General features: G+C 38.3%; 1 protein-coding gene across 5 annotated transcripts in view; it reads left to right on the top strand.

Moving 5' to 3' along the window:
• LOC146451856 (uncharacterized) overlaps positions 1-16,727 on the top strand; it is a 149,701-nt gene that overhangs the window by 21,086 nt on the left and 111,888 nt on the right. Inside the window, exons 15-22 of one of the 5 annotated variants that reach the window (XM_085098544.1) lie at positions 1,117-1,188; positions 1,568-1,636; positions 2,652-2,723; positions 3,083-3,154; positions 3,482-3,538; positions 5,911-6,098; positions 8,353-8,472; positions 9,549-11,363. The exons of the other annotated variants lie outside the window; for them this stretch is intronic. Of the exons in view, the coding sequence (XP_084954670.1) occupies positions 1,117-1,188; positions 1,568-1,636; positions 2,652-2,723; positions 3,083-3,154; positions 3,482-3,538; positions 5,911-6,098; positions 8,353-8,472; positions 9,549-11,065 (2,167 nt within the window). The 3' untranslated portion in view covers positions 11,066-11,363. Of the gene's footprint in view, positions 1-1,116; positions 1,189-1,567; positions 1,637-2,651; positions 2,724-3,082; positions 3,155-3,481; positions 3,539-5,910; positions 6,099-8,352; positions 8,473-9,548; positions 11,364-16,727 lie in introns of those variants that run through there. 5 annotated transcript variants of the gene reach the window in all.

Below are 16,727 nucleotides of genomic sequence, written 5' to 3'. Positions count from 1 at the left end.
ATATATCGAGTTCTTTGAGGCCCTTTCCCTCCTCACATATTGCGCTCAACGCTGGCCTCCAGGTTGCGGGTGAAAATATCTCCATCAAACCTGCAAAAACAGAAAAACTCGGATATCAACCGCAAGCTTGCGACGGCAATTTATTCGCATGGATAATGATATCTATAAATAGTCCTTCAACGTACCCCAGTGACCGCATTTCTGCCTGCAGCTGTTCTTTCCGATCGATGGTGCTCACCTTCGAGGCCACTGCAGTTTTCCTTTTCTTCGAAGAATTTTTTCTGTCCGGCATTTCGCAAGGAAATCCGAGAAATTCTGACTGGTAATAGAACTGCAGTCACGCAGGCTTCCGGCGCAACACCAGTAATCTCAGGGGACTCAGCAGTAGGTCTCCTGTAATTCTATTTGCTTTCGACGTCGGCGGCATCCACAGTGTTGAAATAAGGCGCAACAAGGGCGTGAAATGTTTGTAAACCTTTAGAAGCGGAAAAAACCTACTTCGTTTTTTACGCGAGTGTGCTTTCTTTTAAGTAATTTATACGGTACAAGAATTTGACGGATTGCCTGAAATTTGGCCCGACGATTTCCAAGACACCGAGCAAAAAAACTGTGTGAGTGATTTCCATTTTGTAAAATTGATCTCCCGCAATGGCCTTCGTCGTAAAACGTATCGGTGAGTGTTTGATTATCAAAATTGACAGTAAAATTGCGAAGCAACCAATAGGAATATCGAAAAAACCTCACACTTTTTTGAAGATTAATGCCTTGTGATTGATATGATGCAGTAGTTTTGATTCTGCGGTCGAATTCCATACCCGATAAATTCACTCAAAGAGACATCAGTCGTTTTGGGATTTTGGGACGCACTCTCCTTGTGGCTACAAAAAATCAAAGCGAAATAATTTTTACCGGATAGTACAATTCATTAGCTTTGTACTGATATATAGTTTATGGTTGTTGCATTTAAGAAAGCGCGCATATATTTTTTTTCGTGAAGGACACCCGCGAAGGTATCCAGTAACCTTAGAGGTCAATTTTTTAACAAAACGTTCTGACTTAACAATGCCAAATTTACTGTTTCTTTACCTTGTTGTATTTCTTCCTATTATTTTGAAGAGGATTAAATTTCAACAACATCACCCAAATCAGCTTTGACACGTTTGCTGGACTTAAAGGTCTAAAGACTTTGTGAGTTAATTTCAATATCATCTGAATCTTTATTCAATTGGTAAATTGCGTTGTTTGTTTGTTTGTTTGTTTTTCAAGAACGTCAGTTTTACTTTCTTTTTTGTGGCCAGATCAGACCCACGAAGCCTTGCTAAGTTAAGATGTATACTAAGAATTTTTCTAAACAATAGTCTACTGTTAGTCCAACAAGGGACTATTCTTAAACAGTGTATAGAATACATCTTACTTAGGAAAGCTTCCTGAACTGGTCCTGATGATATGGAGGGAAGTAAAGTCATTAAAACATAGCTTACTTTATAAGGTAACAAAGTTAAAGCAGACAATGGCTTCTAAGTTTCTTATGTATTTGCAATCTTTCATCATTATGTCTTTTCTGCAGGATGATGATCAAAAATAAACTAAAGTCTATCCCGAACAATACTTTTGTTGACACTTCTCTGCGATCCTTGTTAGTAATATACAAGATACAAAAGTGAGAAAGCTAGCTGTTGTAATCCACTACTCTAAGTTTCTTGCTCCGTTACAAAGTAGTTGAAAATATAGTTGTCATTGTAAAGTGTTACATAACAACAACACTTTATTACAACAACATCAACACTTTATTAAATAGACAATTACAAGGTGTTTATATACCTACTCGCAAATAGCTGAAGCTAGTCGAGGCGGGTAGGTATGTTTATACAAAACTAAATACAAATACATTAACATTTGGTGTTTACAACTGAATTGACCAAAAAAAAAAAGATTCTCTAGCTGATAGAAATTAAAGGATTGTTACATATTCACAAGCTTTTCATTATTTCAAGAATTGAAGAAGGTGTAAGGTAAGCATTTTCGTTTTTAAAATGTTGATTAGATTTCATGTATTTGTTTTTTGAATTGCTGTCTGTTGTCAGACTTTCCAATATTATCCAGTAAAGAATTCCATAGCCGTGCGCCAAATCGAGAAAATGAATTCTTTACATAACGGTGAAGCCGTATTTGTAAAATGGTGCTTAAAAGTCGGTTAATTGTTTGCTAATGTCAACATGCTTTACAAAAGCTGAGTTTACATTAGAACATTTATTTACGAGAATCAAGCTATTTTGTATACAGCTGAGGAGTGTTTCAAAATGTTCCTTATTGAGATAAATTGCCTTATCTTGCCATTATAAGTAACACTAACGTTGTTAGTTGAGTCTGAAACCCATTTTTGCACTCAGGAAATGCTTTTGTTTTCTAAAAAAACTACTGTTAACTGTTTATCCTTGACGTTCTTCTAACCGTGCAGTTGATCAATAAGATATTTGCAAAATCACATTCTCTGCTGCGGAAAACTATTTGTCTTTCTCCAGTGTTTTTTTCTCGTAACACCTAGGCAAATACCGAGGGTTAAAAAGAAGACGTAATACCTCTCAGCCTTGATGGACGTAACACCTTTTTGTAATGCAACATTTTAAACATTACTGGTTTTGTTGTTTTAGGTTCCTCCATAGTAATACAATCAACGGTGTTAATCACAGAGCGTTTAATGGTCTCCACGATCTGGAAATATTGTAAGTCGTATCGAGGAGCCAGTAACAATATCACTAGAGCGCCTTGCGGTCCCGTTGAATCTTGTACACATTATCTCAGTGTTTATTAAGCATTTGCGCCATTAAAATTATTATTTAATAGTTTTCACCACGAAGGTTTATTACTTTTCGAAGAAAATAGCACTCTTTGACCGAGTTGGTTCGGAATTTGGGGAAGATAGGCTTGCCTTGTAAACACTAAGGAACTATCGTCATCTTACAGTTTACAAAATAGACGTGTGAGAACCTTACATTCAAAGATGACGAGTGTATTTCTAGCTTGCAGAGCTTAATTTTGTAAGACTGTATGAACCAAAAATAATTGTGTTATTCTCTTCCAGAACACTTTTTGATAATCCGTTCACATCCCTACCAGATGGTGTATTTAATGACATGACAGCCAAAACCAAACTGTAAGTTTAAAAGACTGCCGGAAAATGAACATTATGTTACTTGATAATTTAATATATTAAACTGCTTCTTGATGTTGTGGGAGCTAATATTGATTTTTTTTAATATGAAATCATTACGCCGTTCAGTGTTATACCAGCACTAATAAAAAGCCACGGAATTTTCCCAAAAAACCCATTCTAGTTTTTTTTTGAGAATATGTCAGGTTTGCAACTTGCTCATGTACACGTTAATTAATGTAGAAACTTTTTGCCAGTGATAACTTGTGCTTTTGATTTCGGGCATTTATACAATAACAGCAGCATGCAAAAATTTATAATCTGTTTCAGGTCAATAACATGTAAATGGCTTCGTCAACTTCCTCGTGGAAATTACACTTCATTTATGTAAGTACATGAGAGACTATTATTGGCTTTTGCCATTGCATATTCCTGTTTCACGTATAGACAAATCGTGAAACCATGCACTACAGGTCTATTTGAATCTCAGTCTCATTATCTACTTTCCCTTTTAATACTTTTCTGAACATTTCAAAAAAAAAAAAAAAAAATCAGTTGATGGGCTTAAGAACATCCCCGAAGTGATCTTATGAATAATTACAAATGTAAACAAGGTTATGAGCCGAAGAAAACTCCATTTTCGTAAGGTTTGGTTCTGATTATTGGCTTATAAAATGGCCGAACCTTTTAACCACATATGGTTGTAAAAATTAATATGAAAGCAAATGCTACTTTCGACCCACTAGTTATCAACGCACCAACAGACCAAACCACCGCGAAAACCGAAACCTTAGCGTCATTCTATTTCCTGATATCTATTACCCTCCTGGTAATGCAAGGAGTGTAAGCGAAAAATGTTGGACTGCTTAAGCCAAGGTGCGGACTCTGTACTTGTGGACCGACCATCTGCTGGACTTATTATGGCCGGTGACTTAAACAAGCTAAATCTTAGTGCGCTGTGCCACTGAGTTGACTTAAGAGATCCACAATTCTTCATTTCTTTGTTTTCTCAGCGTTCAGCTCCATTTTTTTGCTTCAGTCCAGTATTTCAGGCGGAACATTACATTCTGCATGCGACTGTATGAGTTGGGAGATACAAGCTTGTATTGTGTGCAATCGCACATTGCTATGGGTAAATCAGTGTCGATGTCAATTCAGTATCGTTTATGTGAACATTGAAAAGTGTGGGTGATATAACTCCACCTTGCGGTACCTCTGCGATACATCGACCAGGTTTAGACAACGCCTAACCAGTAGCTTTACTTTACAACGCTTCCATAGAAGCAAGCTTGGACAATGAAGCAGCATGATAATATGCATACCTTAAACCTGGTTTCCCCGGTCTGTAGCGTTGAAGCAGGCTTGGAAGCACATGCCAGGGCTGTAACAATAGATCTCTCTTGAGTTAATGCACGTTGACTGTTGATAAGTTTAAGATCATTTTTATTTAAGCTGACCTGAAATTTTCCAGTACCTTGGCAATTTGTGGTAGTATCATTACTGGCTGTCTAAAATCGTAATTTATGCCCATTGGATTACTCATTTTCGGTACCGGAATGAAAGTATACTTATATGGATGTGGGATCTTGCTTTGCTGGAGAATAGTACAGATAATTTCATGGATTACAGGTGCAAGTTCTTCATGAAATTGTTTTAGAACCGAAGCAGGGACTCTGTCCTCTACTGCGGCCTTCTTCGGATTCAAACGTTTAAGTTCAGCTTTTACTTGACCGATATTAGGGATAGACGGGGTACGATCTTTAAGGCTGTCATCTAGATAATTAAACAACAATGCGGATGGCTCGCGGTCTTTCCAAGGTACAGTAAATACGTCAAGGAGATCATCTTTAATTCGCCATTACTCGTAGGTTGTTGTCTAGCACCAGAAGATGTAGAGATTGGACAATGTAACTTGCTAGGCTTACTGTTGCGAAGATCGTGCGATTTGTTCATAATTTCCGCTTGAATTATTAATTAGCTGTGCAATTTTCTTGACTCCCTGCTCGTATTTTATTTGGTGCCCTTGAACGTAATTTTTTTTGGTTTCTCGCGTATCACGCCATAGAGTTTATAAATGGTGTAATCCACAGCCTGTCGGAAGGTTACATGTGGATGGTCTTCAGTGGCATAGTGTCATCCGAGATGTTGATGAGAATAAGGTTGAAAGCGGATGCTTTGTCGTCGACGTCCGGCGTCTTCTGAGGAATAACTGCCTCCCATTCCTCAAGATTAAGTTGTCGGCCAATTGCATTTACATTTCCTTGTTTCATCACTCGGGCTTCCCTGAGCAAATCGGGGATCCTTTGCCTGATTTTTGGTGTCAATATCAGACACTGGTGGTCCGAAAGACCAATGGGTAGTAGATTCTTGGCGTTTTCGTATAGTTCCGACATATTAGTTAGTATTTGGTCCAGTGTGTTGGTGTCTCTTGTTGGCGCTTTACTTACACTATAAGATCTGTCCGAAGGTAACAATTAATGGCAAAATTAAGTTTATTTAATAACTGTCTGCAAGGTATTTGTTTCAGTATCATTAGAATACGAACGCGCTCTGAAATCATTATCACTCAGTGCCCTCAATTTGCTAGAACTATATTGTTCTTAATTCTTACTTCCTCGTTGGCGTTTGCCCACTTCCCCTTCCCCTCCTCCTCCCCCACTTTTGGCCTTCGTCCTTCAACAATCATTGTTTTGTCCTTTACTATCTTAGTTTCATATTGTTGTTTGGGAAGTTTCGATAATGGTATTTTATTCATTCAGTGACTGTGCTCCTTCAACAAGTTTTCATATCCTGCTTGATGACGACGTTATACTTTCCCGTAGAAGTGGATTTATCTGCACGGGGTTTGAATGCCAAAGAGACGCAGTTTTTGCAAATTTCTTTAACTGCAGCCCTTGCACTGCTGGGTTCTATAACGGCGATGGATCTTGTGCGGCGTGCCCTGCAGGTAATTAAGATAGGTAATTCAGTGACAAATGTGTGAGTATTACCGGTATCGGTACGCAAGGTAAGTAGTTGTGAAAATAAGGCCTGAAAAATTTCAGACTCTAACGGCATTTACACCCATGCCCTCTGTGATAGCTGAGCAGCGCTCTAGCAACTGAGCTGTCGATCCAACTTAGATGTGGTCATTTTTCGTGACTGTTATAAATGCATGGGAGTGAGGTAATAAAGCAAAATATATATAATTATACATTTCAATTACGAATGATTTTTTTCAGGCCTTTTTTTCGCAACTGAAGTTGTATTATACTCTGGAAAAAAAAAAATTCGTATAAGCGACGGTAGTCTTTTCTATTTTGACACTGAATGAGAATAATCCCCTCATTTAATGACCGTTAGGGTTGATAACATGTAAAACCTTATCGCCTAAGTTGTCTTTGATATCTTCCAGTTTTTAGTATTTATCTTATATCTCGATGTGATTTGCCTTTCTACAAAGATATATCTATAGTTTGTAATAAACAGTTCTATAGGTCTCCCCTCCATTTTTATTGCTGAGTTCATATACATCCAGCAAACCGATGAAGGACTTTATAGTGACATGTTTTGTCCTCCCAACTGGAAACAGTTTAAAGCATTTTGGTATAATTACTCAGGTGATTATAGAGATTCTGTTGATCGTATTGGTCGTGGATTGCGTGATATCCTGCTATAATCACCTCGCGCGAGGTGATTATAGCGGGAGCACTAACTTTCAAAATGGCCGCTTAGTGATTTGTTGACGTTTCTGAAAAAGAAGTAAATAGGATAGAAGAAAATGCAATTCCGAAAGGCACTAAAGATGCAGCTAAGTCCGAGGTGATACTTTTCGAAGGCAAGAGATGAAAATTTTGCTAATTGTTATAAAGAAAACCCTTGTAAATTGCATGTTGTCGATGTCGATCAGATGACTTAAAATAAAGACAACAAATTAAGTTAAATTCGAGCAAGATTTCTTTATTAAAAGAATATTTCACAAACAAAACGAGTTTAAGACAGAATGTAAACAAGATGAATAAATGTCTCTCTAAGTTTTACGTTTCAGTGACGAGAAAAGAAAACAGTTTTTATCATCTGAAAACTAGTTTGTTGTCGGTTCGAGCGGCTCTCGACCACCATCTAAAGTCACCGCCTCACAACAAAAAATATTCATCTGCGACAACCGTGGACTTGTTTAGTGAAGCCAACAAATGACTTAATTCCTACCTGAAGCAGCTTATCTCCGGGGGCAATTTATAAATGTCCGTTAACCGGCGAAGCCATCATGTCAACAAGAAATTGTGCAATAAAATGCTATCGCTAACACTTGTGATCCCGGCTCGAATTTTACACCAAACAGCCTGGTCCATCTCCATCTATTTTGGTAAACGGGTCGGAGAAACCCAACATTCATTCACATAAGTCAGTGCTTCGTCTCAATGAAGCGACAGTTAAAGAATACTGCATTCTGCTTGAGACCGTTTACAGTTTATCGATTGCGCATGTGATTTCGATTGAGCATGTGATCGGCAGACTGCGCGTCTCTGTTCATTGACGCGTGACGATTTGAAAGAAACAAACAAAATCTACATTTTTTGGACGGTACTTGTTTTTCTCTGATAATCACCTGAGTAATTATACTAAAACAAATATTCGCCTCAGGCTCAATAAATATTTGTAAATATTCCCCTCGACTTCGTCTCGGGGAATATTCACCAATATTTACTTCGCTTTCGGGGAATAATTGTTAAATAATCCACCTTCATATTGAAATGGTTTCTCTTTATATCGCCACATGACGCCTTAGGCATAACTTATCGAACCGTGGAAAGTGGAAATATGTTTATCATAAAGAAACCTAGATAAAATTCCTGATATGTCTATAGACGTTGTCTTCTCGATGATCGGTAGATAGAGTGGGATGGTGATGCATTCAGGTTTTTCTCTCTTTCCTTTTTCTTTTCTTTTTTTTTTTTTTTCTTTTTTTCTTTCTTTCTTTCTTTCTTTCTTTCTTTCTTTCTTTCTTTCTTTCTTTCTTTCTTTCTTTCTTTCTTTCTTTCTTTCTTTTTTTCTCTCTTTCTTTTTAGTGCATGCTACCAGTCGCATTATTCTTTATCTCCAGCATCCTTAAAGTCATTTAAAATTCTGCTTACCTTTCGTTCCTGGTAAAAGCAATCCATTTTCCTTTTACGATGCCATTAATACAGCTTTAAAACTGTCTACTTCTTTTGTATCTGCAGGAGGTTTCTACCAAGACCAAATGGGGCAGGTAGAATGCAAAAGATGCAGTGTTGGTACGTTTGTCTCCCTGGAGCGTGTTCCTGGTAAAAGTGCAACTGACTGCTGGGCTTGTCCATACGGTAAGTAGTATGGTCGTAGGTAACCACCGTGAGCCAATTCCAGCTCGCACTCATTTATTCACCAGGCTGAAAAGATACCTTGACGGTTACTGCGTTGCGCATATTCCACGCATTGACCATTAAATCCTAGCAGCACACAGGATGTTTGTCGAAAAACGAAAACACTGCCCCAAGAAATATTTTAAATCTGTTTTCTCGAATTTCTAGTGCCCATTCCTATAAAACGCGTTCCTCTACCTCTGATCATTTTTATACAAAGGAATCTCGCATTAATGCCACACCAAATGCATTCTCGCGTATTGGGGTCAAGATTTGGAATGGGATACCTGCAACTCTAAAAAAAAAGTACAAAAAATCTTTAAAGAATCCCTAAAAGGAAAGCTATTTGATATACTTGAAACTGGAGACTCCTATATTGAAGTGGAAACGATAATTAACCAAATGAAAAACTGATCATCCATGTCCTTCTCTTTGCCAGTATAATCTGATTCTCCTTTTCCCTTTTCATCTCTTTTCTATTGTAATATTAATGATAATAAAAAAAATACATATAATTTACTTTAATTTTGATGTAAAGCCTTATTTAAATCTGCGTTATTACGTAAAAGTTAAATTTTCCAGCATGTTTACTGTATTTTTTTCCCATTATGTTCTCGTGCTCGTCTTGTCCCGCGTCGACTAGCTTTGTGGCTATTTGCGGAACAAGACCTTTATATAATCTGAATCTGTAATGTTGTCGCTGAAGCCTAGTTTAAGCTTCACTATAAAATTCAACCCTCAAATCGGATTTGTTTCTCCGCGACATAGCGAAACAATTGGAAAAACGTTCCCCCGGTTTGAACTTTGGATCAGTCCTGTTCAAGCGAACACGCACAAATCACACCATGCAATAATGTGTTTTTTTCTTTTTAACAGATAACGAGCAGGAACAAATCGTATAATCCACACTATCTTCGTCATAGATTAATACTTGGTGCTGGTACAGACCATATCATGTCTCAAAGCATAACCATTCCAGAAAACCGCTGCAATGATAATGTTCGAAAATTATTAATGAACAATGATCTTCTCAACAGGTACCCTATCCAATCAAACTGCTGGCTATCGTGCTTGTAGATGTCTGCACGGCTTTTACCGCATGGATCGTTTTGGGCCATGTTCAGCGTGTCCCTTCAAGAACATAAACTGTGTAAACGATACAGCAATATTGGCGCCCAGTTATTACTGGAACTGGTCCAAGCCAAGTGAAAAGGACAGCTATAAAAAATTCATCAACAACATTCATTGCTTTGGGGCTGATTACGATGAAAGGTTATCCAAATTTCCCCCGTCACTGCCAAAACCAGTAGAATGTCCATATTCTGGCTCATGCAGTGGTGGAATTGATTCAGAATGTCACGAGGGATATAAAGGCAAACTCTGTGCTACTTGTACTAATGGCTATTACCTACGCTTCAACACTTGCTTGAAATGTCCGGGATTAACTGTTTCTATAATTTCCTCCTTTGCGGTGATTGCGCTTTTTGTTGTGGTGTTTCTAATGGTTCTGTGGGGCGATTCAAAGAAAACTGAGAACAATCGTACTGTCGTAGACGTCGTCATGTCCTGTTTCAAGATTGTGATTGGCTTTTACCAAGCCATTGGTGGTATTTTCTCGGCGTTAACGAGAGTTCAGTGGCCAGTAACATTGATCTCCATGGAAAAATGTTTGAAACTGTTCGAAGGAAATATTTTGCAGTTTGCTCCGTTAAGCTGCATCTTTCCAAAACTACGACTAGACCAATTCATTAAGTTTTTCTCGGTTATCTCTGTCAATCTGTTAGTTATTTTCCTTATTTTAATCTACCTCTTTCTTAAAAAACGCCACCTCAAGAGTAAGCTGAATCATTCCTGCAGGGAAGAAATACGGGCGGTATCTCGTTTGAAGAAGTCTTGCTATAGGAACATTTTCTTATTTTTACTGGCCTCATATCCTATGACAAGTAAAATAATTATCCAAATTCTACCACTTCCAGGCGCATGTGTCACACATTGCTTCACACATGACAAGAATCACTGTATCTCCCTTTTGAAAGCCGATTACTCCATCGAATGTTTCACTGCCCGACACAAGTTGTACTGGCACATTGCCGCCGTTTTTGCCTTGTATCCTGTGGGATTTCCTCTCCTGATGTTACTTCTCGTTTACAAATATCGCGAAACCAAGTCGGATGGAGAAATTGCTTTCGGGTTGAAAGTGTTCTTTGAAAACTATAAGAAAAAATTTTGGTTTTGGGAGATAACAGAGATGTATCGTAAATTGATATTAATTTCGTTAATATTTCTCTTTGGATCCGAGAGCATTTCACAGATCTTCACAGTGAGTTCTTTTGGAGTGGCCTACACTTTCTTTCGCCCAATAAAAGACAAGTTTGAAGATCGACTCCAAACCTTTGTGCTGTGGGTCATCTTCTTTGACGTATGCCTAGGAGCAGTGTACACCACGTGTGATGTCGCCCATCGTCACAAAGGAAACGACTCTGTATTGGTTAATGTCCTCTTCGTGGTCCTGAATAGCTCAGTTCTGCTGGTTGCTTTGGGTAAGCCTCGATAGTATGTTTAACATCTCATCAGCTGAACTAGGTTCGATTACCAGCCGCTGTTCGGGAAAATGCGGGGTGGAAAGCCGAACTCGAGGGAGCGGCGCAAATCGAGCCTACAGCTGAACCCGTTTCCACTCATTGAAATATTGGAACTTTTATCTCCTTATTTGTTTTTGCTTATATGCTTCAGTTATTAGGTAACCAAAAACTTACCTTGTTTCTTTTTCGGACTAAACAAGCTTTATTTGTCAGCCCTGGGTTAACGGTATTTTTGGACGATTACGTAGACCATAAATTACTTTCTTGGTCTCGAAAATTACAACGCCCTGGCAAAAAAGTACATCAAGGAGCTAATTATTTAATCCCTTCTAGGTAAAGGAGCTGCCTATATGAAGTCCGTCTGGGAAAAGTTTTCCTCTTGTCTGATACAATGCTTCCATATTTTGCGGAAAGGAGCTGCGTTTCTGAAGAGGAGAATCTGCATTCGCCTCCAAAGTTTGATCCTCTCTAACCGTAATGAAGCAGAACCACTCTTGCGTCGCGTAGAATGCCCGGTCACATCCGGGAGTTTTGCAAGCATTTGTCACGCTTGAGCCACCTGGTGGTCTTTAAAACATGGCAGAATTGTAGGCTTTTGACAACTTTTAGTAGATCTTTGCCTCTTGTTGTGGCTGATCTGTAACGATTTCTAAATGGGTACCACCGGAATCGAAATGACAAGAAACATCATATTCAAGATCTTACCTTAGATTTTCACCAAGTTATCGCATCGCTGTGTTTTTTTCCGCTAAAAATCAAGCTGAATCTCGCCATTTTTGTATGGAGAAGCACGTTTGAGGACTTTCACGGATGGCTTACGACCAAAGTTAGCGGAAAATGCGAAGGGTACCACTGGACATGTTGTCGTCTATAGCATACCATCAAAGCCATAACAGTCGTTTACACCAAGGAATATCATGCAATGTGTTTTTCTTCTTCCTTTGAATTTAGGCCAAACCCTTGAGGGGAGGTCCGCGCGAAGAAACTTTCGAGAAAACGTCTTGAAAACTCGTAAAGAAGATTTCACGGATCGAGCGGCCATATTTTTTGTTTATCATGGTTGGAGCATCATGTAACACATCATGTATTGTCCCTAACTTCATGTATAGTTCATACAGTGATGCCACGGTAAAAAACAGCAAAACACTGACCCCCACCCGGACGGGATATTTTTGGTTGACCGCGCTTGACTGGGAATTCTACGCGACGATCCAATAATAACTTCAGGTTTCTGCAATTAGATGTCATTGACAGCCCGACTGCCTTGTGCATTGCCGGTATTTTGACGATTAGAATGGAGTCTCTGAAGGTGTGGTTACTTTGAACAAATATTACACGTAATAGGTTTTAATGTTCAATTTTATCTCACGAAATTCCCGGAGTTTAGAATCTTGCGTCAAATTTTAAACTCTTGCCGCTTTGAATTCTTCTGTAGAACCGAATTCGAGCGTAATTTAAATTTAGACTGAGACTCCATTCAAATGTTCAAAATTCTGTTAAGGTTTGCCTTGAATAATTTGCTTACCTTGAACAACACGTTTATTTTAAAATGAGCCATCAATAGAATTAACCTTCAACTTTGCTTCGTTCGTCAAGGAACAGAAACGTAGAAGCGCTCCATCGGAGGTAATAGGACCTTTCATGCTAATTCGCCACCATTTGAATGAAACGAACATGCCGCGAAATGCAGTGACAGCGAGGGAGTCCGAAGAAAAGTTATTTCTATTCATTGGGTTTATTTTGAAAATACCTTTTATTGAAACCGCAGACAACTGATGTTTAATTCATATCTTATCTTGAAGTCTCAATTAGCCTTTGCTGAATATAATGTCTTCGGCATATACATGTAGTGTTTTTCCTTTTTCGACGATCAATTTGTACGTGATTATTTGTAAATTGTATTTCATATTGTAAATCGATGTCAGTACTTAAAGGGGAAGTATCACGCAAATTTGCTGTAATTTCAAAAACCCAAGTCAGCAGAATCAACGAAATTGTTGTCAAGTTTGTTATAAAATATCACCCCTGTGCAATTAAACTGTCTATTAGCGCCGCTGACCAGAGAAAGAGCATGCTGGTATGGATTGGAACAATGAGGCTAATGTTTTTCAAGCTCTCGCATGTTTGTTTTCAAAATGCGCTAGAACAGATGACGAGTTGTTCCTTTCAAGGATTGATTTGATTTCTTTCCTCTCGTCATTCAATAATTATTTGGCAGCTGACTGAAGTCTTATTTCATGATTTTAACCAAAAGATACCAAAAGCTCCAGAATGCTTCGCCTTTAAATACATACTGTAATACAAGCCATATTTGTGAGGACACTTACTGCGAGTAAAACGTAGAGGAAAAAGCAAAGCAATCCTGAGTGTCGTTTACTTTATAAGTAATGATAGACTATATATTGCTAATAATAAGGAACGGTAAACTTATTTTATCTTTGGACACGTTAACAAGATAGCTATTTGTGAAAAGTGCCCTTAAAAGAATTTCCTTAATTTGTTTATCCAGAGTCACAACTGATGAAAAAAGTGGGGACCTTACGCAACCACGACGGGAACGCCAACGAAAACGTCACTTGAAATCATAAGTTCCAGTTACTGGTACTGCTTCGTTCTTCTTTCCAATTCCGGTAATTTGCACAATATGGCCGAACAATTCAGTAACTGAACAGGTGGGAACGAGTCTTCAAGTTATCACAGAGAATGAAAAATTTACCGCCATGTGCTCATGTTCTCCAGAAAACGTTGAACTTGGATATTTCACGTTGTTGTACATGTTTGGCGGAAGACGGTGAAGAGATGTACCAACATTAACGCACGTGCACAGCCATTGTTTTGCTTATTAACTCTTTTATTTATTGACGTTTTCGTGACCATCGGCGTCTTGTCTGCGTACAGTACCTATTGTTAGAAATCGAAGTTGATTGAGTAACCACGTCCTTCAGCTTCCGAACGTTTTATAGAGAAATTAATTAGGACTATAAATTACCTTTTATATTATGTCCTCTGTTTAACTGTTTTACTCCGTCGATAAACAGACGATTACTTCTTAACCAAAACTAGTATATTTCCATGGAACTTAGTGAGTAAGCTTCGTAAATAAACACCGGAAGGAAATATTATTAAAAATGGATTTAAATATTCTGGAGGTTCGAACTTCAAGCTTTTCCTTATGATACGTGCAACTTTCATTTTAACATACTCCTCATTCAGTTATTTCCCTTGAGTTTTATTTACGAAGCCAACCTTGGGCTCTAGATCTGGTTACGCTATGACCAAAAATGTTCAAATACCCTGCCATTTTTGTTTCTCTAACACTGCGTCGCATGTCATATTTGAAGATCCAGTAAAACAAAATTAAACACAATATATCGTACTGAAAGAAAATAGAAGTTCTATTTAAACACGTCAGTACGAGTAAATTGTAAAGCATTGAAAAATAAAAACTAAATCTATTAAATAGCTTTCAATATCATTAGCAAAATCCTTTATGGTAGACGATAGAGGATAAGCTAGCCTTGCTAGCGTAACTTCCACATGGTGCGAAGTCGTGATCTGTACTTACTTCCGATAAAATGGGAAAGGACGAATATATATGAATCAGATATTCAGAGCCACCAAGTATGCCGGAGCAGAATTGGAATTTACAACCCCGCCGCACTCAAATGATCAATGCCCCCGTCATTATTCTTAGTAACAACTTGTTACTCAAACGAGGAAACCATTCAGGGAATAAATCTCATTCAGGGCCATATGACTGCTAAATGACCCCCCAGCCGCTCCGTTACTCAAATTCCGAATAGTTTCGATCCCGTGGAGTATTTTTTCTAATCCGTTTTGTCTCGATAAGTGGTATTTTCTAGAGTAAAAAAATTGTGAAAAAAATCAAATTTCTGGAAATGAACGTGGTGAACTTTAAATAGTGTTTTGGGCTTCGAAATGTTTTGCGACGCAAGAACAAAAACCAAATTTAACCTACTAAGTAAAGCAGTTTCCGGGCTTCTGACCGTACCTGATGCTCTTTAACCCCTGCTCAATAATAACTTATAAGATATTATAAAATAGCCAACATGAAAAGGTGATTCTGATTGGTCCAAGATAATTCATTATATCTCCATAAAGCACGCAGCATACGTCACAAGAGTACATTATAGAGCAAGCGCACGCAAGCTACGTCACAAAAATTTGCCAAACACAGAAAGCAAATAAAGTCTGCCGGTCCGCCATTATGGCTGAGGAAATTCCCCACTTTAATCTCAACTTCGACTTTCTGTATACTCAAGCAAATGACAACGAGATCAGGAATGATAATGGTCAAATAGGGGAAAAGGAGCAAAGGTTTCCTGACCTAACTGAGGAACAAAGAGACCAACTTTTAGGTGACGTAGAAGCAAAAGTCCAACTGGGTTGTAAAATTTTTTTGAAGGTACGAAGGTACACAAATAGACATATCATAGACCACCACAAATTGAAAGAAAAATTTTAAATTTAAAACTGTATTTATTTCATCAATAGAATCCTTAGTAAAAACAGAGTATTTTAATTAGTACGCTGGAGCTGTTACTAAAGTGGCAATTTTCAGTGCCAACAATAACATTATAGGAAAAATTAAAAGTAACGCTGGTCGACGTTTCGATGTTTCAAACATCATTATCAAGAATGAAGAAAAAGTTTGATGTCGGAGTTGCTAAAATAGTTGAGTTTCAATAAATGAAATCTCTTTTGATGGCATTCCAGCGTGCTTGATTTTTATGCAAATAAGTTAGCAGAATACTTTCGTACGAATCGAATCCGATTTCACGTTTAACGATGGTTTTAGCTATGGTATAAACAACATTTCATAAATAAGGCAATCAAACCTATTCCGTTACTTTTTGAGGACCGAAAAATTGTCCGCGATGGTTGATCTCTCGACCCCATGTTGGTTCATGTGCTTCCCAATCTAAGAGCTTGAGCTTCTATGTCCGTTGGGAAGCACATGAACCAACATGGGGTCGATCAAAAACGAAGCTAAACAACCAATTTTTTTCTTAGAATGGAGTGCTCAAAAAGTTCCACCCTTACCTGAACTTGAAGAAATGTATGAAAAATAGCTCGACGAAAGCCTTTCTCGGTTTTAAACTGAAGCGAGAAACAAGAAAGGTGACGAATACAGCAAATCGTCCTTAATTACATTCAAAAATGCTATCCAAAGGTATTTGAACAACCCGCCGTTCATGAGAAATTTTAAGCTGAATTCAGCCGCCTTTACAAGTTCAAATCGCATGTTGAATGCCAGTGGAGGATTTGAAGAAGTTGAAAGCCAGCCGAGTGTTAACTTTGAGCAATCCATGGTCTCTATTAAGAAATGTTTGGTTTCACTAAGTGCTATACTGGTGTACTGAGAAGAGGCCGTGAAGGACAGCGAAGCTTGAAAGTTTCCAGTTTTTCCTTTGCCGTCGACAAACAAGACAAGCGGTACGTCACGATAACAAACGACGAGGCGACGAAAAACCACCAAGACCGGCTTCAAGACAAGTTTAGCTCTGAAAAAATGGCCCGAATGTACGAAACAGAGAGTGCGACAGATGGCTACAGAGCTCTACGCCTGTACATTTCTAAGCTAGACCCAAAGTGCAATGCCTTTTTTCAAGT

The sequence above is a fragment of the Pavona decussata genome, unplaced genomic scaffold (genome assembly GCF_977016875.1).
Source record: "Pavona decussata unplaced genomic scaffold, jaPavDecu1.1 SCAFFOLD_383, whole genome shotgun sequence".
Taxonomy (NCBI): Eukaryota; Metazoa; Cnidaria; class Anthozoa; order Scleractinia; family Agariciidae; genus Pavona; species Pavona decussata.
This window is presented reverse-complemented; position numbering and strand designations above follow the sequence as displayed.